This window comes from Salmo salar, chromosome 16 (genome assembly GCF_965601325.2).
Source record: "Salmo salar chromosome 16, fSalSal1, whole genome shotgun sequence".
Lineage (NCBI taxonomy): Eukaryota > Metazoa > Chordata > Actinopteri > Salmoniformes > Salmonidae > Salmo > Salmo salar.
The window spans coordinates 18,684,698-18,707,050 of NC_138306.1; the positions used below are offsets into that span (position 1 = coordinate 18,684,698).

Below are 22,353 nucleotides of genomic sequence, written 5' to 3' on the forward strand. Positions count from 1 at the left end.
GTGACTGATGAGTGAGAAGTATACTAGATCGAATCCCCGAGCTGACAAGGTAAAAAAAAAAATATACTGTTCCTAGGCCATCATTGTAAATAAGAATTTGTTCTTAACTGACTTGCCAAGTTAAATAAAGGTTAAATAAAAAATTCAAAAATACACACAAATACAGTATCAAGACATGCTAGTTTCTGTAGAGATAAATCCGATCAAGACTGAACTATGCGATGTAGTAGGGAGTTGTATTTTCCAACAGGCCCATATTCTACATAGTTTAGCGTAGAAAATGTGGTAATTAACTACAATGACCCTAATCCATTGCGTGCCAGCTTAAACTTGTCCAGTCTGTGCGGAGCAGAGACTGAGGAGGGAACCGTGATACATTTTTTTAGAATTGAACCGAAACCAAACCGACCTCAAAGTATTAATCGCTCAGCACTACTGACAACCAACCTGAGTTCCTAGGCGGGGTGGAAAACATGTTTTCCGGATGCGGTGGGTTGGACGGAGACATGTTGGGCTGGGGGGAATGGGATGGGGAGTCTGAAGTGTAGGCCCACCTCTATTTTTCTTTACATACCAATTTTATTATTATGAAATCCTGTTTGATCAATATGATGATTTCTGTGTGTATTTTTTATTTTGAGTGCCAGCCAATGCGTACATGTTATATAAACTGAATATATTCATTTATATTTGACCTGTAATATTTGAATCCGGGCTACTGCCCTATAATACAACCTCTCTCGATCTTTCCCAACTTGTCATCCTCGCCCTATCTGTTCAGGAAAGTCAGAAAATATCTTTACAAATATTTATAAAATCAAAGATGGGAGGGAAGAGGAAAGTTCAGGAGTAACAGAGAGAAGAGGTGGATACTGGATAGAGTGAAACAACGAGGGAGGGGAGGAAAGAGGTAGAGAAAGAAAATATGCATAAAGACAGGAGACTGCGAGAAATCAGGGAGATATCAACCAAGGTTGAAACAAGGACATGGAAGGAGAGGGATGGACAGAGGGGTTGGAAGAAGTTGAAGAGGGAGCGATAGAGCCACTCGTAAACTAGGCTCAGCTGCTGTGGGACCGGAGGGGAAAAAGATCAGTGTCTGGCATTTTCTATGTCCCAGTCATGTCCCCCAGTTGCCAGCACTGTCGCTCACACCATTGTATTATATATCATTGCCCTTGTGCCAAGTTTACTGCACAGACACACCTGCCCCCACACCACACACACACACACACACACACACACACACACACACACACACACACACACACAGCCCGGTATTCAAGTTCCTGTCGTAAAATGTATTCCTCTGGAATGTAATTCCAGCCCCCTCTGCAGGTCTGTAGGGATGCAGTGTTCTTTTCAGAGGTTGAATGACCAATGTCACTATGATACGTGAGAAGGTATCTGTACATTTTGTTTTGTTTAACAGGAACTGAGCTGTTAATAAGAGTCCTGTTAAATTAATCCTAATTTCCTCACTTTAGTCAACATCTCCCAATGTCAAATATTTGAAGGAGCTGTGTGTAGAACACTTTCCATTACATTTCGTTTTTCTATTACACATGACCTTGAAATCAGAAGCGGGAGGTTCTTACGCCCTTTAGCAGATTGCCCCTCATGCTTATCCGTTCAGATTATCCCTTTCTGTCTTTCAAAACATTCTGAAACACCAGTTCTCTTCACAACCTGTTAATATATGCCATTTAGCTGACTTTTATCCAAAGCAACTTACGTAACTTATGTTAGCGTATACATCTATGTGTTTGTGATGATCTCTGCCGGAGTTGTACCCATGACCTTGGTGTTGCTAGTGCCATCGTCTTACCGACGGAGCCGCACAGGACCGTAATCACTAGCTAATCACTTTACCCCCTCTGGTTCCCTCCAGCTGCTTTCAGAGAAGCTGCTGCGCAGGGAGAAGGAGTTTCAGGAGCTGGAGGAAGGCCTGAGGGCCGAGCAGGTCTCCAAGAAGACAGCCCAGGCCAGCCTGCACCAGAGGGAGCTGGAGGTGCAAGAGCTCCAGGCCCGGGCAGTGGGTGCCGAGGCCAGCCTGCAGAGAGCCCAGGCAGAGCTGGGGGAGCGGGGGGAGGAAGCCGAGAGGCTCCGAAGGGAGGTGGCTGAGCTGGAGGCCAAGCACAGGGTTGTGAAGACTGAGAGGAAGCAGCTGCAGCAGCAGAGGGAGGAGAGGGAGAGCCAGGGCCTGGCGCAGCAGAGTGAGATCTGCCAGGTTAGTGAGTAACACATGCTCACGGTCAGACACCAAAAACGTACGTGTCAGACTCTCACACATGCCTATAAACACACACACACACACACACACACACACACACACACGTGCGCGAGTGAGCGACGCGCACAGGTAAACTTGTGCACACACACACATAGGTCAGACACACAAGTCTTTGCTTATCAATGATACTGTATATTAGGTATAAGCCTCCCTCTTCTTCTTTCCATCCTCTTCCTCCCCTCCTCCTCTGTGTTGTAGCTGCATGCTAAGCTGCTGGAGGCGGAGCGGCAGCTGGGGGAGGTGCATGGCCGTCTGAAGGAGCAGAGGCAGCTCTCTGGGGAGAAACTGAAGGACCGCGAGCAACAAGCCGCCGACCTGCAGATCAAACTGTCCCGCTCAGAGGAACAGGTAGGGACACCACATGAATTTCGTATAAGATGGGTATAGACAGAATTACTGGAACGGACATTCCCATTTAAAGGGATACTTAGGGATTTTGGCAATGATCCCCAGAGGCAGATGAACCTGTGGATACCATGTGTATGTCTCTGTGTACAGTATGAAGGAAGTTAGAGTTTTGCGAGCCAATACTAACTAGCGTTAGCGCAATGACTGGAAGTCTATGGGTATCTGCTACAGACTTCCAGTTATTGTGCTAACGCTAGTTAGCAATTGCGCTAGCGCTAGTTAGCAACTTCCTTCAAACCGCACACAGAAACATACAAATGGTATCCACAAGTTAATCTGAGTAGATAAAGGGCCTCATTGCCAAAATCCCAAAGTATCCCTTTAAATCCATGTTCTCTGATGGGTGGACCAGCGGTCATATTGACCATGTATTTTTATGGGAGCGGTAGAGTTGAACAGAGACCGATACTGTTATATGATGGATATGGACATAGGAGGACCCAGGATTGTTGCACAAGGTCCTTTATAGATTGGCCTGCCTATTAAAAGTGACTCTCTGTAGGTGGGGGTTTAGAATGAGGCCATAAACAGAGGTACTGTATTGGGTTTGACCTCTGCATGTGTGTCTTGCTTTAGTTGAAGGAGAACAGCAGTAAGACATTGGACCTGCAGCACCAGCTGGAGAAAGCTAAGCAGCAACACCAGGAGCTCCAGGGCCTGCAGCAGAACACTAACACCAAGCTGCGAGAGGCACAGGTACTACCGGACATGTCAACGTAGCAGTTCAAGAAAAGTATTTTGCCAGTACAACTCACCTCTTTCACTGTGTGTATAGTAGAACCTATGTGAAGTGATGCTCAGCACCAGAAAACCCACCACACATTAGTACAAGGTCACATTTACTAGGGCACACCTTAGCAAAACAGAAAACAACATTTCTTGTTGGACAAGCCCATGTCGTCCCACCCTGTTTCAGTCAATTTCTTTTCCTGTCTGATGCCTAATGAACATGACTAACGACTTCTGCTTAGAAAATGCTTCAGACAACACGTTTGTTTGACTCTTCTCCCTCTGCCGCTTTGTCCCTGTCCTGTTAGAATGACCTGGAGCAGGTGCTGCGTCAGATCGGGGACAAGGACCAGACGATCCAGAACCTGGAGGCCCTGCTGCAGAAGACCAAGGACAGCGTGAGTCAGCTGGAGGCTGAGAGGGAAGACCTGGTGGCCAAGATCCAGGCCGGGGAGGGAGAGACTGCCGTGCTCAACCAGCTTCAGGAGAAGAACCACACACTACAGACGCAGGTAGGGCTGGGCGGTAAACCGTATTTTACTATATACGGTATTGATGTACAGACCGGTTTGGATATTTACTTTACCTCACATAACATTATTTCAATGTTTGGTTTGTTAAATGTAATATACATGTAATAACTGAGTGATGAAACAAAACAAAAAAAGGTTGGCAATCTTCTGTTCTTACCGCCAGTAAGAAACTAACAGTAGAAAACTGCTAATGTGCTAGCAAGAGCTGCACATGTACTTTTTTTGTCATGAATTGTGCCTGTGAGGCAGCACTGGTGCTAAATGCACCATAGAAATCAGCACAATGCCCCTTGTGGCGAAAGTAAGAACTGCCATTGAATCCATAAAAAAAAGACTTTAACAGTGTAAAACAATCAGCAGAAAGAATGTATCATGCACTACTCATGAAGCATATTTAGAACATAAAAATAAAAAAAAGAGACGAATATCGTAATATGATAATTTGGCCATATCACCCTGCCCTAGACGCAGGTACAAGCAAGACGCACGTGCCCACATGCACAGACAGACGTGTACACACACACAAAACAGAGCACACACGTAATGCAGTACGATGAACCGTAGAGGTGTGTTGTTCCGTTAATGTGCATAGGTGTAAATTCATCCAGTGTAGATGCGTATAGATTGCATGTGGATTACTGTTGAGGTGCTATTTGGGTTGTTAATTAGATTCATTCCGACATTTCTTAATTTCTTTGAACTTTTTGGATTATGTGTGTTGTTTTGTATTACTGCACTGTTGGAGCTAGAAAACACAAGCATTTCACTGCGCCTGCGATAAGATCTGCAAATCTGTGTATCGAACCAATAAACTTTGATTTGCTTTGAGGTAGTGTTAAAAGAACACTACTGATGTGATCCAATGTACCATAGTAAAAACATACAGTACCCTAATCATGATCTGAGGAACAACTAATTGTCTTGCTATCTTTCTGTTTTGGGGGCTATAGGTCACACACCTGACAGACAAACTGAAGAACCAATCGGAGAGCCACAAGCAGGCCCAGGACAACCTCCACAAGCAGGTGCAGGAGCAGAAGACCCTCCTGCGGGCGACACAGGACCAAGCCCAGGCTGTGGAGACCTCTATAAAGGAAGTGAACACCCAGCTGACCGAGAGCAGGGAGAAGGTGGCCCAACTGGACACACAGGTATGGTGAATGGACTTATGGCTGGATAAATATTCTACCTCCCCCTTTGTCCTTGACTGGAGAGAGGCACAGACAGAAGTGGCCGAGCTGGGGGTCGAAACCCCGTCGCCAGGCAGTCATGTGAAAGAGTGTTAACCACTCAACCATAGCGTTAAGAGCGTTTATCACTCAGCCAGATTCTGGCTTGAAAAGTTGTCTTGTTGTTTCCCCAGTTGAAGGCTAAGACCGAGATGCTGCTGTCGGCCGAGGCAGCCAAGGCAACCCAGAGAGTAGACCTGGAGAACCACCTGGAGACAGCCCAGCATGCACTGCAGGACAAGCAGCAGGTCAGCCATAGTTTCTATGTCTGAGGTCAGCTCACTCAAAGTACTGCAGGCTGAGATGGGTGACGTCAGCAGAATAGACTCATACTAGATGGAAATCTGATCTACCACAATACTCCTTCAATGGCGATCTGTCTCTTGACATAATATCAGCGATTCATTTTTTTTCTTAAATGAACCTGAGTCTGTGGGACATTGTGCCCTAGATGAGGGCTAGTATAACCGGTGTGAAATGGCTAGCTAGTTAGCGAGGTGCGCGCTAATAGCGTTTCATTCGGTGACGTCACTCACTCTAAGACCTTGAAGTAATTATTTCCCTTGCTCTGCAAGGGCCGCGGCTTTTGTGGAGCGATAACTATCAATGCTTCGAGGGTGACTGTTGTCGATGTGCCCAGGTAGGGGCGAGGAGAGGGACGGAAGCAATACTGTAACACTAGGCCCCATTCCAATTCTTTAAAAGTAAATCCTTCCTTCCTTCCCATCCTTGAAGTAATCACTGATTAAACAGGACAGGGGATTGTCATGTTGTGGAGCCCTTGTATTCTCCTTGTGTTCTCCTGTCCAATCATGTAGTCAATGATTACTTCAAGGAAAGAAGGATGCGCTTTTAGAGAATTTGAATGGGGCCCCCAGTAACCTAATCTCTCCTGTCCTTATAGGAGCTGAGTAAGAGCCAGGCGTGTGTGGAGGAGCAGGGCCGGGGGCTGCAGGCGAGACAGGAGCAGTGTGGCCAGCTGGAGGCCAGTCTGAAGGAGGTCAAAGACAAACTACTGATCTCAGAACAGCGCGTAGAGCAGCTGGAGGTGCGGGCCAAGGTCTGTTAAATGCACTCACACACACATTAGATTTTTGTTTATTACGATATGAAGGGGTTTAGGTCATACACACATCTTGGTATCAGGGTTGTAGTAGAAAGTCACTGTGAGGTCACTGAAATGGCTGTGTGTGTGTGTGTTCTTTGTCCGTGTATGACAGAAAGCGGAGGCGGAGGGGGGGGAGCTGCGTGCTGCCAGGGAGCAGGCCCAGCAGGAAGTGCAGAAGCTCCAGAAGCAGGGGTCAGAGGTCAAGGGAAAGCTGAAGGAGCTGGGTTGCCTATTGGAGACTGAGAAGGCTGGGTGAGAACTTACTGCACCTTCTTTATGCTGTCACAGTCAGGTTACCATGCCAATGGACACGACAGGGTCAAAGTTCATTCGGAAAGAATTCAGACCCCTTGATTTTTTCCCCCCCACATTTTGTTACGTTACAGCCTTATTCTAAACTGGATTTAAAAAAATGAAATCCTCATCAATCTACACATAATACCCCATAATGACAAAGCGAAAACAGGTTTTTAGAAAGTTTTGCAAATGTATTAAAAATAAAAAACAAATACCTTATTTACATAAGTATTCAGACCCTTTGCTATGAGACTCAAAATTGAGCTCAGGTGCATCCTGTTTCCATTGATCATCCTTGAGATGTTTCTACAACTTGATTGGAGTCCACTTGTGGTAAATTCAATTGATTGGACATGATTTGGAAAGACACACACCAGTCTATATAAGGTCCCACAGTTGACAGTGCATGTCAGAGAAAAAACCAAGCCATGAGGTTGAAGGAATTGTCCGTAGAACTCCGAGCCAAGATTGTGTCGAGGCACAGATCTGGGGAAGGACACCAAAAAATGTCTGCAGCATTGAAGGTCCCCAAGAACACAGTGGCCTCCATCATTCTTCAATGGAAGAAGTTTGGGACCACCAAGACTCTTCCTAGAGCTGGCCGTCCGGCCAAACTGAGCAATCGGGGCAGAAGGGACTTGGTCAGGGAGGTAACCAAAAACCCGATGGTCACTCTGACAGAGCTCTAGAGTTCCTCTGTGGAGATGGGAGAACCTTCCAGAAGGACAACCATCTCTGCAGCACTCTACCAATCAGGCCCTTATGGTAGAGTAGCCAGACGGAAGCCACTCCTCAGTAAAAGGCACAAGACAGCCCTCTTGGAGTTTGCCAAAAGGCACCTAAAGGACTCTCATACCATGAGGAAGAAGATTCACTGGTCTGATAAAACCAAGATTAAGCTCTTTGGCCTGAATACCAAGCTGGAGGAAACCTGGCACTATCCCTACGGTGAAGCATGGTGGTGGCAGCATCATGCTGTGGGGATGTTTTTCAGAGGCAGGGACTGGGAGATTAGTCAGGATAGAGGTAAAGATGAACGGAGCAAAGTACCGAGAGATCCTTGATGAAAACCTGCTCCACAGCACTCAGGACCTTAGACTGGGGTAAAGATTCACCTTCCAACAGGACAACGACCCTAAGCACACAGCCAAGACATCGCAGGATTGGCTTTGGGACAAGTCTCTGAAAGTCCCTGAGTGGCCCAGACAGAGCCCGGACTTAAACCCGATCGAACATCTCTGGAAAGACCTGAAATTAGCTGTTCAGCGACACTCCCTTACAACCTGACAGAGCTTGAGAGGATCTGCAGAGAAGAATGGGAGAAACTCCCCAAATACAGGTGAGTTTCTGAATACTTATATAAATGTGATATTTCAGTTTATTTTTTTATACATTTGTTAACATTTCTAAACCTGTTTTTGCTTTGAGTAGATTGACGAGGGGGGGAAAAAACAATCAATTTTACAATAAGGCTGTAAGGTAACAAAATGTGGAAAAAGTAAAGGGGTCTGAACTTAGAATGCACTGAATCATCTCCCGATGACAAGGAAAATGACTGTTGCAGCAACAGTCCACCTGAGTATAAATGAAATGTGGTTCTGGCCATCGACTATAAACCAAGCTTATCAAATCAAATTCAAATCAAATTTATTTATATAGCCCTTCTTACATCAGCTGATATCTCAAAGTGCTGTACAGAAACCCAGCTAAAACCCCAAGCAGCAAGTAATGCAGGTGTAGATTGTTTGTCATTGTACCACATCCAGTACTCTTTGTGACTCTTTGTGACCAGTCTCTGCTTCTCTCAGGACTGCTGCTTTACAGGTGGAGCTGAAGAGAAAAACCTTCTCCCTGAGTGACACGCGACAGCAGCTGGAGCAATGTGAGCAGGAGAAGACCTCCCTCCAGGCCAACTTGGACAAGCTAGCCCAGGAGGGGCAGGCGCAGCAGGCAGAGCTGGACAGGAAAGCCCAGGGCTTGGCCAGAGAGCTCCAGACGGCCCAGCAGGAGAAGGAGGCCCAGGGGAAAGAGCTGGCGGCGGTCAAGGATGGCCTGGCTAAGGCCTACAAAGCCATGAAGGACAGCCAGAGCCAGCTGGACAAGGAGAGGAAGAGCAGCAAGGCAGTTCTGGAGGAAAAGGTGGGTTTAATGTGGTGTAGCGTGGTAGACCTCCATGTGGAAGGCACAGACAGCAATGTGAAGGAGTCAGGAAGCTACTTGGGTCCATATTCATAAAGTGTTAGAGTGGGAATTCTAATATACTGTAGGATCAGTTTTGCCTTTTAGATCATAATGAATAAGATTACATGGACAGGGGTGGCCCGGATCCTAGATCCACACTCCTACAATTTAAGGGCCCTGTTCTTCTAGAATGTATTTGTCAGTGTTATCGGCAGAAGTCTGTTAGACTCTAGGCCAAATCCAACATAAAATTATCTGTTTTAACGTGAAAATAAAAATGTCTCGAATGTGTTCCTGTTTTAGGAGAAGTCCCATGAGAAGGCCAGACAGGAGCTGCTGAAGGCCACAGAGGCCACCACCAAGGAGATGGCAGAGGTCAAAGGGCAGCTGGACAAGATCAGAGAGGTAAGAAGCCCATAGACATTAATACATGGTCCCATTCATTAGGCACCAAATGGAAGAAAACTGACAATAAGGAGGGACTACCTGAGCTTGTCCAATAGGAAACCCTTCATTTTTGTTTCAGTTGCAAAGTGTTTTTCTATGGTGTGCCCTAATGAACACGACCCAGATAGCGATTGTCCATGCTCTCACAATGGGTTCTATTTTGTGTCTACCTTTGCAGGCAGAAAAAGGGCTGAATATGCAGCTGACTGCATTAACAGAGCAACACACCAAGACCCAGGAGGCCCTGAAAGAGAAGGAGAAGGGGGTGCAGCAGCTACAGGCACAGCTGACGACAGCCCAGGGGTCCTTCAGCCAGGAAAAGAAGAAGCTGGAAAGCCAAGTGACCAAGCTGCAAGGATCACATGCCAAGAAGGTAAGATTACGTACACACACACACACACACACACACACACACACACACACACACACACACTTAATTCCATGTATTTTACATGTTTTGAACTAAATGTGTATTCCAGGCTGAGGAGGAGGGTCGTCTGAGGGAACAGGTGTCAGCCCTCGGCCAGGATTTGAGCTCTGAGAGGGCCAGAACCACTGAGCTGCAGGAGGTTCTAGAGCAGAGTCAGCAAGGCCTGGCCAAGCTGCAGTCTGAGTACTACGGCAAGGAGTCAGAGTTGTCATCTCTCAGACAGGACCTCAAGGTGGGTGGGAGACCATGCAAGCATAGAAATATCCTTACTAGAACGGGAATCCACATTCAATTATATTTCAATGGAGGGCGGTCGGGATCAGTGGGAGTTAGACAGGAATTGTCATTGTGTGAGAAGAAGAATCGTTGTGTGAGAGGAAAATATGTGTGAGAAGACAAAGGTAGTTAAGAGGAATCAATGGAGAGACCGTTTCAGACCGCATGTACATATTGATCATGGTCTGACTCACGTGTCTGCCAGGACACCGTAGGTATAGGATCATATAAATCAAAGCCTTTTTGACTTTTTTACATAATGCTAATCTAATTTGAAGCGTGGTATGCACATAAACCTGTCGAGTGTGTGTGTGAGCCGTGCCTGTTTGCCGTGTGTATGTACTGTATATAACCCATGCCTGTGTGTACTCTCTGTTCAGGCTTCTGAGGAGAGGCTGACCCTGTCCCAGGAGGAGTTATCTGCTAACCGGGTCCAGCTGACTGGTCTGGAGGGGCAGGTGCAGGAGGTAAAGGCTGCCAGGGCCTCCCTGGAGCAGGAGCTGGCTAAACGGGACCAGAAGCTTGGCCAGCAGGAGACAGCCCTCAAAGACTTGCAGAAACAACAGGTTGATTTGATTGTATTCGTACACAGTACATGCAGACCCAGGGTCCTGCTCAAAAGTTCCCCTGTCCATATAATCATATTGGTTATGAGATCCAGGAGGGAAGAGATTATTGTTTCACTTGGGGGTATTCCATTTGGTTTTGTGTAATGAATCTCTTGTTATAATTGTTGTACATCTAATTCCAACCCAGAGCTAGGGTAGCAAAGCTACCGGTAACAGAAACTGTCAATCTATCATCATTTTTTGTCATTTATACTTTAACAACTTTTAAAATGTATTAATATATAGTATTCATTTTTTTATATCGGTGTCTGTATTGTCCATGAGTTTCTGGTAGATAGATCATATGGTTCAAGAGAAAATAGCCTAATTAATGAGAAAAGCATCTAATCAACAATGGCATTTTTTTCAATTCCCTCTGTAACTCACCAACTATAGACTTTGTTCACAACTGCCACCAGTTAACACAAAGACATTGACAACAAATACATACTGACAAATAAGTGTGTAAATAAACATATAAAGGATATTTCATGCTGAATCCCTCATATTAAACACCAATGGTTCATGTTTTACAGCTTTGTCATGACATTTTATTTTAAAATCATAATATAATAATGTACCCTCCCTTTGCAACCCTAGTCACAGCATCATGTTTTGGGGACTTTTATCAATCTGATGCCCCCCCCCCCCCACTCAGGGTGTGACCCAGGAGGAGCTGCAGAAAGAGAGGAGCAGAGCAGAGGAGTTGAGCCAGACAAAGGCTGCCCTGGAGAAGGACACAACCAGACTGGGCTCTGAGCTGAAGGCACTCAGGGAGAGGAGTGACAAGGTGAGGCCCCTCCTTAGGCTGATGCATTTATTAATCCCTTATTATGCTTTATGGAGGGGTCGGTCCTCGATCTGGGATCATTGAACAGGTCACAGGTATAGTCACTCCATTGAATGGAATGGGGAGGGGTGGATTCTGAATTGAGCCAACTGAATCTCATTATCAACCGCTATCCTCTAGGTACTCCTGTAGATCTAAGATGATTGGATAGGTGTTCGCAAAATGGCCACAATTCCACCTGACCTCTGAGGACAAGATGGAACTGCTATCATATTGCTTACACAAGTGGTCCCCAACCAGGGGTACTTGGCCTATCCATAGGAGGTACTCATGAGACCATAGGTCTACTGGTAAAATGCACATCAGTGAGTACTTCAGGGGTACTGAGGGCAGAGCAAAATTCAGTTGGTGGTACAGTAACCAAAAAAGGTTGGGAACCTCTGGCTTACACCTATCCATTTCACCCTCTCCCCCCAGGAGTTGAGGGAGCTGCGGGAAGCCAAGCAACTGTTGATCCAGCAGAAGCTGGAGACGCAGTGCCGGGTGGAAGAGGTGCAGGCAGCCCTGGAGCAGGAGGAGACCCTGCACCAGGCCACCAGAGACCGTGTTACCCAGAGAGAGGAGAAGCTACGGGCAGAGACCCAGGAGATCCAGGCCCAGCTGGTACGCTTAGTCGCTCACCAACCTAATAATTGAGACCTTGACTTTTTCCATATTTTGTTACGTTACAGCCTTATTCTAAAATTAATTACATCGTTTTTTCCCCTCATCAATCTACAAACAATGCCCCATAATGACAAAGCAAAAACAGGTTTTAAAAAAATAAAAATAACTACAAATACACTGAAATATCACATTTACATAAGTATTCAGACACTTTACTCAGTGCTTTGTTGAAGCACCTTTCGCAGAGATTACAGCCTTGAGTCTTCTTGGGTATGACACTACAAGCTTGGCACACGTGTATTTGGGGAGTTTCTCCATTCTTCTCTGTAGATCCGCTCAAGCTCTGTCAGATTGGATGGGAGTGTTGCTGCACAGCTATTTTCAGGTCTCTCCAGACATGTTCGATCTGGTTCAAGTTCGGGCTCTGGCTGGGCCACTCAAGGACATTCAGAGACCTGTCTAGAAACCACCCGCGGGGGTCGGGCGGTGCGTGGGGTGACCGGCCTAGTCTAACGTCCTGAGTGCTGTGGAGCAGGTTTTCATCAAGGATCTCTCTGTACTTTGCTCCGTTCAAATTTCCCTCTATCCTGACTAGTCTCCCAGTCCCTGCCTCTGAAAAACATCCCCACAGCATGATGCTGCCACCACCATGCTTCACCGTAGGGATGGTGCCAGGTTTCCTCCAGATGTGACGCTTGGCATTAGTTTCATCAGACCAGAGAATCTGGTTTCTCATGGTCTAAGAGTCCTTTAGGTGCCTTTTGGCAAATTCCAAGCGAGCTGTCATGTGCCTTTTACTGAGGAGTGGATTCCGTCTGGCCACTCTACCATAAAGGCCTGATTGGTGGAGTGCTGCAGAGATGTTGTCCTTCTGGAAGGTTCTCCCATCTCCACAGAGGAACTCTGGAGCTCTGTCAGAGTGACCATCGGGTTCTTGGTCACCTCCCTAACCAAGGCCCTTCTCCCCCGATTGCTCAGTTTGGCCGGGCGGCCAGCTCTAGGAAGAGTCTTGGTGGTTCCAAACTTCTTCCATTTAAGAATGATGGAGGCCACTGTGTTCTTGGGGACCTTCAATGCTGCAGAATATTTTTGGTACTCTTCCCCAGATCTGTGCCTTGACACACAGCCCTGTCTCAGTGGTACAGACAATTCCTTTGACCTCATGGTTTGGTTTTTGCTCTGACATGCACTGTCAACTGTGGGACCTTATATAGACAGGTGTGTGCCTTTCCAAATCATGTCCAATCAATTGAATTTACAACAGGTGGTAAATCAAGTTGTAGAAACACCTCAAGGATGATCAATGGAAACAGGATGCACCTGAGCTCAATTTCAAGTCTCATAGCAAAAGGTCTGAATGCATATCTAAATAAAGTATTTATGTTTTACATTTTTAATACATTTGCAAAAATGTAAAAATAAAATAAAAACACGTTTTTACTTTGTCATTATTGGGTATTGTGTGTAGATTGATGAGCAAAAAATGAATTGAATCAATTTTAGAATAAGGCAACAAAATGTGGAAAAAGTGAAGGGGTCTGAATACTTTCTGAATGCACTGTACATGTGATGATTGACATTTTAATGCTATTTGCTGGTGGAAATGTATCATATGTACAGTAGCTCTACTAACATAAAACACACACCAGCCCTTAGTGCTTTTACGTGCTGTGTTTCACTGTGTGGTGGTGTCTTTTAGGTATTGTCACTCAGATGTGTTGTAGAGCTCCTATAGGTGTGGCTTTTCTCATCTGACTTCTAAATACCCTGTTCTCCCTCCCTCCTCGCCTCCCTAGGCGTCAGAGCGTAATGCTCGGGAGGGGCAGGCGAAGCGGGGAGAGGAGGCGGAGGCGCGGCTGGGCCTGCAGGTGACGGCGCTCAACGAGAACGTGGCCACGCTGAAGAGGGAGTGGCAGGGGAGCCAGCGGCACTGCGGCGAGCTGGAGAAGCAGACGGACGAACTGCGGGGCGAGATCGCCGTGTTGGAGGCCACCGTGCAGAACAACCAGGAAGAGAGGCGTGCGCTGCTGGAGAGGTGAGAGGGAGAGGGGAGTGGGTGTGAAGTTCTCTCCAGAATTACTGTGTGGTGTGTTTATACCAGAAACTACCTTGAAGCAAGAAATCGCCTAGATCTACCCTTGTGGGTGTCTTCGAAACAAAAGGGCAAGTTGGCTGTTTTTTTAAAAATTTATTTAACTAGACAAGTCCGTTAAGAACAAATTCTTATTTAGAATGACGGCCTGGGTGACAGGGGCCCCTGCCTTGTTCAGGGGCAGAACGACAGATTTTTACCTTGTCAGCTTGGGGATTCGATCCAGCAACCTTTCGGTTACCGGCCCAACGCTCTAACCACTAGGCTACCTGCCGCCCTGACACCTTGCAGGATAGGCCAACTGATTTCCGGTAGTTGCTAAAAGTCGTGCCGTCATTATAACCTCACTGTGATGCAGCAGAAGTTGCTTTGGAGGTGACTAGTGCTTTGATTTATTTTCTTTCTTCCCTCTAATTCTTTCTCTCTCTCCCTCTTTCCTAATTTTCTCTCCTCCTGTGGTAGCTTTTAGCCTTCAACCATTTTTACTGTGTTATGGCTGTGTTTCAGGTGTGTGAAGGGTGAGGGGGAGATGGAGAAACTGCAGGCCAAAGTAGTGGAGATGAGGAGGAAACTGGATGATACGACAGCCGCCATGCAAGAGCTGGGCAGAGAAAACCAGTCACTACAGGTAACAATACAAGATACGTAGCACCACGTTACACACGTATTAGGACTTCAGATGCATCGTTTCTTTATGACCTGTAGCTGAACTCGGTCTTTATTAAGCACAATACGGAGTCCACATCCATGGAGTCCAACGACCAATTATTATGTAATTGTATTCATCTCATTTAATAGGCTGTTATGGATGTCACAATAGAACGCGCCGCTCTGCGGCTTCGAACTCTGTAGGACAAATAGCTTGTAATAGAGCTGTGTGTTGTAGTGGGCATGCGTTTTAGTGGAGCTAGTTTTCATGCTGTGTGTATGCAGGTGCTCTAACCCCTCTCCTTGTCCCCGTCTGTAGATAAAGCAGTCACAGTCTCTGACCAGGAAGTGGGCAGAGGACCACGAGGTACAGAACTGCATGGACTGTGGGAAAGGCTTCTCTCTCGCCATTAGGAAGGTGAGTTGTATTACACGGCGGTCTGTTCATTTGGGCAGATCTTTTGCAACAGGAATGTTTAGCAACAAAGAATTCATGTTTCTTATTGGACAAGTTCAGGTAGTCCCTCCCTGTTTCCGTCAATTTTCTTCTGTTTGCTGCCTTATGAACACGACCATTGTAATTGTTTTTACGTTTATGTTAGAATGAACTGCTGTGCAGAGCCGTGGTTGAATGATAACGCTCCCAACACATGTACAAATCTCCCCACCAGTGACCGGTGTTCAATCCCCCTGTCCACCCTTCCCACTATTTCTCCCACTTACCTCTGTCTCTTTCTGATTTCCGAACTGTCTCAATAAAGTTCAAATACATAGAGAACAAAAGAGTAGTCGGCATAGCCTGACTGCCCATCCTCCTAACTGACTCTCTCTACTCCCAACTCTGACTCCCCCCCGCAGCACCACTGCAGACACTGTGGCAACATCTTCTGTGCAGAGTGCTCCGCCAAGAACGCCCTCATACCCTCCTCCAAGAAGCCTGTGCGGGTTTGTGAAACATGCTTCGAAGATCTCCAGGCCTGACACCCCTCTCCCCCCTCCCCCCCAGTAGCCCAGCAACGGCATGTCTCATGATGTCCATTTTCTATGTGCATTCATCTGGACTGAGGAACCAACACCAGTCTCTCTATGAACCCCCATTGGACCATGCGAAGCAAACAGACCTACTGAGCTTTGGAGAGGAGTAACCTGGTGATGGGATGGGAGTGCAGAAGAAGTGGCCAGTCACTATAGGGACCGCTGGTCTTAACAAGAGGTTTAGCAGGGGTCTCGACGTCACACAAGAAGATGGGAACATAATGGAAGAAGCACTGCAGACATTCCTGAGCTATATGATGGAATAGGCCACATCTGTATAGTGCCTTTGCCGCTCCTGACCTGAAGTCGGTCAGAGTATGGTAACAGGGAGAGCTCAACAGCAACCATCCATTACTCCACACATCTAGCTCGAACGGCAGCCATCTTGGTTTGGCATTGTTATCATCTTTAGCATTAACAAGACAGTTGACTGTAAGTTGGGTCTTGAAGGGTTGTGAAGGCAGGGGTTATACCGACTAACGGGTTACGTTAACGAAAGGATATAGTTACCTTGAAAGGTGGAAAGCAGTGGTTCTGTTTGTTTTAGAAGTATTTTGTTCACGACCAAAGAATGTCTAACTGGAGGAGTCCAACAGTCCTGAGAGATGGCATGATATGAAGCTAAATGGAAAGCCTGGATTTTTCATACCTTTATTTATTTCAATTACTTTTTAAATCTATCTGAAAGCTTTGGATTTCTGACTCATAAGGTCATACATTTTATCAAGAATTCAGACATCCTTGATATACATCAGATTTTTTTTTTCAATGCTGCTCATCTTTCTACAAAACTGAATTACTTTTTTTTGTTTTTCACTGTCCACGTGGTTGGTTGCATGTGCTTTTTCTGTTGCCTGTATCCCATTCAACATCATGACTACTGCAGGGGCTGTGTGTGCTCTGCTTTGAAGCAGAAGCAATAACTGTCCACGTGTATCTTGTGTGTATATGTGGTGCTTTAGGAATGAATGTGTATCAGTATGTGTAGGGCTGCAGTGTTGTCAGTCTGCATGGTGACTGTTTAAACCTTCTCTTTAAGACACTTTTGTACATGTCAATGTTGATTTACACTAATTGCTAACTCTTTACGATCTGTCAAACAGAACTGATAACACTTAAAAAATCTAGTCCTCATTCAAGTATTTTTAATGGGGGATTCTCATGAAACTAGTTTTAAACATCTGTAGCAAATTGAGTTGCAAAAATCAACTATAATTCTGGAGACAAAGTCCAGTTTTTGGCAGTGTTATTTTAAATAAAGTTGACATTTTCACCCCAAATTCTCATTACCGAAATGCATCTGTATTGAATTCTGAGGTCATTTTATACTAGTTCAAGTGGACATGTATCATTATCGTAACACTTTCAAGTTTCTGTAAATAAACTTTATTCACTCATGATGCATCATCTAGACCAGGGTTTCCCAAACTCGGTCCTGGGGCCCCCCCTGGGTGCACGTTTTGGTTTTTGTCCTAGCACTACACAGCTGATTTAAAATAATCAAAGCTTGATGATGAGTTGGCTATTTGAATCAGTTGTGTAGCGCTCGGGCAAAAACCAAAACGTGCTCCCAGGACCGAGTTTAGGAAACCCTGATCTAAGGGTTTAACTTTAACTGAGCACAAGTTAATGTATCCGCTTATATGCCTTCAGAATTAGGTTCTTATTCTCAAACAACCCCTTTACCCCACTTGGTCTTCTCATTACTGATATGGCTAAAAAGCTCAAATTGGGAAAAATCAGAACCGTTACCTTATAAACATGGAGGCATGAATGGGCTTTAGTGATGTGGTCAATTGTTTGCTGACTCATAATGGCTGTCTCCTAATATTTGCAGATTGAGCTAAGGGCCTCTCATTACCGAAACAAATGTCTCAATAAATATGGGGTGTAAAAACCCTGTTTAAATTACATCTAAGCCACAATCAGCAGTTTGTTTCAGCAAAGAGCAACCCCACCACAACGGAGAATATCCCCAATTTTGACATGTGTACCTGTTTTCACACTTACCTGTACTGTTGTTTAATATCCCAAGACAGTTTTTGTTCCATATCGCACCTATTTAGGCATATTGTGTTATGCCGTTTGCCCATAGGATCCCATTCAATCCAGAAATACATCTAAAACAAATGTACCACAAATATCCACGTCCTAATACACCAATATTACTTGTAAAGACCTTGGAGAAATATATTTTTTGCAGTTACATTTAAGTCTGCTTTTGAAAATACATGCATATACAGTACTTATACTGAAATAAGTGGTATTTTAGTCAATTACATTAAGATCAGTGATTTTAGTATTATGCAAGGATTATTTGGGATTAACAAATGATGAAACTGATTTGTTGGGTTACTGAATCTCTGGTAGAGATCAGCACAGGTTTTTCAATGGCAAATTATGCAACACTCATTTCCGAAACCTGCTCATCATTACCGTAATGCGGAAATGTTAGGACACATTTATGCAATTTTGTCTTAATCTGATGTGTACATAAATGAAATAAAACAATTTGAATGTATACAAAAGTTATTGATTCAAGAAGGTTGTTACGGTAATAATATTTTACGAAATACATTTTAAATATGTTTAACTCAGGCCTTTTCATTAGGGAAGCAATGTTAAAAATATTATAAATTGATTTGTTTTACTTTTTGGGAGTTTAAAAAGTGTTGCGGTAATGAGAATTTTTGCATTGGTAGTTGTAAAATGCATTATCTGATCAAAAAACAAGACTAATAAGTAAACTACATATCCTAATCTCGGTGATCCAAGAGGACATTTCTTTTTTAAATGTCAGTTTCATGAGAATGACCCTGAAAACGGTGCCTTCAGAAAGTATTCACACCCCTTGGGATTTTCCACATTTTGTTGTTATAAAGTGGGATTAAAATATTTATTTGTATTTTTTGTCAACGATCTGTCAGAGTGGAAGTCAAATTCTAACGTATGTAAAAACAACGTATGAAAAATAAAACTCTTGATTACATAAGTAGAGAACCCTGAGTCAATACATGTTAGAATCACCTTTGGCAGCGATTAAAGCTGTGCGTCTTTCTGGGTAAATCTCTATGAGCTTTGCACACCTGAATTGTATAATATTTGCTTATTGTTCTTTTTAAAATTATTCAAGCTCTCAAGTTGGTGGTTGATCCTTGCTAGACTGCCAATTTAATTCAAAACTGTAACTAGGCCACACAGGAACACTCAATGTCGGTAAGGAACTCGGTGTATATTTAGCCTCGTGTTTTAGGTTATTGTCCTGCTGAAAGGTAAATGTCTCCCAGTGTCTGCTGGAAAGCAGACAACTAGGTTTTCCTCTAGGATTTTGCCTGTGCTTAGCTTTATTCCATTATATTTGTATCCTAAAAAAACTCCCTAGTCCTTGCCGAAGAATAGCATACCCATAACATGATGCAGCCACCACCATGCTTGAAAATGTGAAGAATGGTACTCAGTGATGCATTGTTTGATTTGCCCCAAACATAACACGTTGTATTCAGGACATAAAGTTAATTTGGCAATTTTTTTAACGTTTTTCTTTAGTGCCTTATTGCAAAACAGGATGCATGTTTTGGAATATATTTATTCTGTGCCGGCTTCCTTTTCACTGTCATTTAGGTTAGTATTGTGGAGTAACTACAATGTTGTTGATCCATCCTCAGTTTTCTATCACAGCCATTAAACTCACTGTTTTAAAAGTCACTATTGGCCTCATGGTGAAATCCCTGAGTGGTTTCCTTCCTCTCCGTAAACAGAGTTAGACCTGTGTCTTTGTAGTGACTGGGTGTATTGATGCACCATCCAAAGTGGAATTCACAACTTCACCATGTTCAACGGAATATTCAATGTCTGCTTTATTTTTACCCATCTACCAAATAGGTGCCCTTCATTGCGAATCATTGGAAAACCACCCTGGTCTTTGTGGTTGAATCTGTGTTTGAAATTCACTGCTCAACTGGGGGCCTCACAGATAATTGTATGTGTGGGGTACAGAGATGAGGCAGTCATTCAGAAATCATGTTAAAAACATTGTACACAGAGACCATGCAAATTATGACTGGTTAAGCACATTTTTACTCCTTAACTTATTTAGGCTTGCCATAACAAAGGGGTTGAATACTTATTGACATTTCAGCTTTTCCTTTTTAATTCATTTGTAAAAACCTAATTCCACTTTGAAATGATGGGGTATTGTGTGTAGGCCAGTGACTAACTCAATTTAATACATTTTAAATTCAGGCTGCAACACAATGTAGAAAGTCATGGTTTGTGAATATTTTCTGAAGGCTGAATACTGATTTGAACTGCTCCTGCACTGTCTGGTCAATCCACAGTAAATGATGAAGGCTCTTAGTTGAAAGACTGCCATGTTATTGTGAGTGACTTGGTCAGCCGTCTGGCTTGCTGTATGTCTACATGTCTGGCTAGCCGATGGGCTGGCGGTCCATCTAGCTCAGGGTTTCCCAACCCCCCACCCCCCGGACTGTGTCCGTCTGCCTAGCTGTGTCTGGCTAGCTGGCTTTGAAGGCCTGAACACCTTTTTCTTTCAATGCCAGTCCTCCATCTACTCTGGGTTCAAGAGGTCATTCTCAAACACGTGGCATTCTACCATTTCATTTTGATCAAGTAGACTCCTGTCTTAGCATGCATATCTGCATTAAATTGGTTTTGTCTACCTCAGATTGGCACAGGCATATAAATAGCACTATGGTTAACCTGAAAGATTCTTTTTCCATGTTGTAGAGATCAAGTTTCCCAGCTTGCTGGATGCATTTAATAGTGTTGTTGTCACGAAGGCCAAGAGATTGGAGGTCTAGGCTGCACCTCATCATATTCTGGGTTAAGAGCAGTTACAGGCACAGCCTGTGCCAAGTATCTGCCCACTAACTCCACCCTTAGTTTAGAAGTGGTCAGCGACCCTGGTCCTGGAGGGCTACAAGGTTAGTGCAGGCTTTTGTTCCAGCACTAATACCTTTTTCATAGCAACTGCTCATCAATACTTTAAATTGAAACGGGTGTTTCAGTGCTGGCTGGAGCAAAAACCTGCCCCTCTAACTCAGTCATAGGGTTTACCATCTTATTGTACGTCATTGTCACTTACTAATACCAAGGCTATAGTAATTATCTTTGTAAAAGGTTTTTGTCCCATAAGAAAATTAAAGGTTAACACTTGCGTGTGTATAAAGAAATGTCGACAAATGTAACGTAAAAAGAAATCCATAGTCTTACTGAATTCATTTTAGGGAATGGCACTACACAAATTATTCTGGCTTGTTTCACGTGGATGCTGGCCGTCGTCATGCATGATGTATCGATTGTCTTTAGTTCATTCCTCGTCCACTTTAGAGGATATCATGGCACCGTTTATATACTTTAGAAATTCGTCTTTCCTCATTTCCTTCAGGTAAGCACAAATCTATAAGTGGATAGATAGATGAAAGGGTAACACTCACTTCCACCGATCTGTGACATCAAGGAAGGATACATTTCTGGTGTATTGCAACAGGGCCCGTATGTAGCGATTGTGCCTGAGACTCACGTTACCCTGCATTCATCAACCAATGGTTGCGTGCCATGTCACACTGACATTTCTTTAACGGATATGTAAAATATCTATTCAGGCATTGTAAGCTCTGGAACGGGGTCCTCGTTTGTCATGGTGACAGTCAGGAACCCTGTGTTCCCTTGGACCACTGACTACCTGACCTGGAAGAAGGGATGTGTGTCTGATTAAGGAAAGAAATAATATAATTTGACTAGATGTACCATTTGTTTTCTAATTTTCCATCATGACGAAATAAAAGGGGTCTGTATTTTCCTTGGTGGTCAGTGTGTGTATATCAGTGTGTTAACTAGCATATCTATGATTTCTCACTCACTTGGGTGATAATGACATGGGTCAGTTATACTGTTCTGACTTGTGATGTACAGTCGTGGCCAAAAGTTTTGAGAATGACATAAATATTCATTTTCAAAGTCTGCTGCCTCAGTTTGTATGATGGCAATTTGCATATACTCCAGAATGTTATGAAGAGTGATCAGATGAATTGCAATTAATTGCAAAGTCCCTCTTTGCCATGCAAATGAACTGTATCCCCAAAAAAAACATTTCCACTGCATTTCAGCCCTGACACAAAAGGACCAGCTGACATGTCAGTGATTCTCTAACACAGGTGTGAGTGTTGACGAGGACAAGGCAGGAGATCACTCTGTCATGCCGATTGAGTTCAAATAACAGACTGGAAGCTTCAAAAGGAGGGTGGTGCTTGGAATCATTGTTCTTCCTCTGTCAACCAGGGTTACCTGCAAGGAAACACGTGCCGTCATCATTGCTTTGCACAAAAAGGGCTTCACAGGCAAGGATATTGCTGCCAGTAAGATTGCACCTAAATCAACCATTTATCGGATCATCAAGAACTTCAAGGAGAGCGGTTCAATTGTTGTGAAGAAGGCTTCAGGGCGCCCAAGAAAGTCCAGCAAGCGCCAGGACCTAAAGTTGATTCAGCTGCGGGATCGGGGCACCACCAGTACAGAGCTTGCTCAGGAATAGCAGCAGGCAGGTGAGAGTGCATCTGCACGC

The 22,353-nt window shown here is 44.5% G+C and overlaps 1 protein-coding gene across 2 annotated transcripts in view; it reads left to right on the forward strand.

Moving 5' to 3' along the window:
- eea1 (early endosome antigen 1) overlaps positions 1 to 21,591 on the forward strand; it is a 50,491-nt gene extending 28,900 nt beyond the window's left edge. For both annotated transcript variants that reach the window (XM_014148247.3, XM_014148248.3), the window contains 19 exons: positions 1,892 to 2,230; positions 2,492 to 2,641; positions 3,278 to 3,397; positions 3,739 to 3,942; positions 4,914 to 5,114; positions 5,327 to 5,440; positions 6,097 to 6,252; positions 6,413 to 6,552; positions 8,406 to 8,736; positions 9,082 to 9,183; positions 9,404 to 9,598; positions 9,705 to 9,887; positions 10,312 to 10,497; positions 11,198 to 11,329; positions 11,807 to 11,992; positions 13,792 to 14,030; positions 14,595 to 14,715; positions 15,055 to 15,153; positions 15,594 to 21,591. In XM_014148247.3, coding sequence (XP_014003722.3) covers positions 1,892 to 2,230; positions 2,492 to 2,641; positions 3,278 to 3,397; positions 3,739 to 3,942; positions 4,914 to 5,114; positions 5,327 to 5,440; positions 6,097 to 6,252; positions 6,413 to 6,552; positions 8,406 to 8,736; positions 9,082 to 9,183; positions 9,404 to 9,598; positions 9,705 to 9,887; positions 10,312 to 10,497; positions 11,198 to 11,329; positions 11,807 to 11,992; positions 13,792 to 14,030; positions 14,595 to 14,715; positions 15,055 to 15,153; positions 15,594 to 15,716 — 3,321 coding nt within the window. In that variant the 3' untranslated portion in view covers positions 15,717 to 21,591. The remainder of the gene's footprint in view (positions 1 to 1,891; positions 2,231 to 2,491; positions 2,642 to 3,277; positions 3,398 to 3,738; positions 3,943 to 4,913; positions 5,115 to 5,326; positions 5,441 to 6,096; positions 6,253 to 6,412; positions 6,553 to 8,405; positions 8,737 to 9,081; positions 9,184 to 9,403; positions 9,599 to 9,704; positions 9,888 to 10,311; positions 10,498 to 11,197; positions 11,330 to 11,806; positions 11,993 to 13,791; positions 14,031 to 14,594; positions 14,716 to 15,054; positions 15,154 to 15,593) is intronic.
- Positions 21,592 to 22,353: the final 762 nt, after the last annotated feature.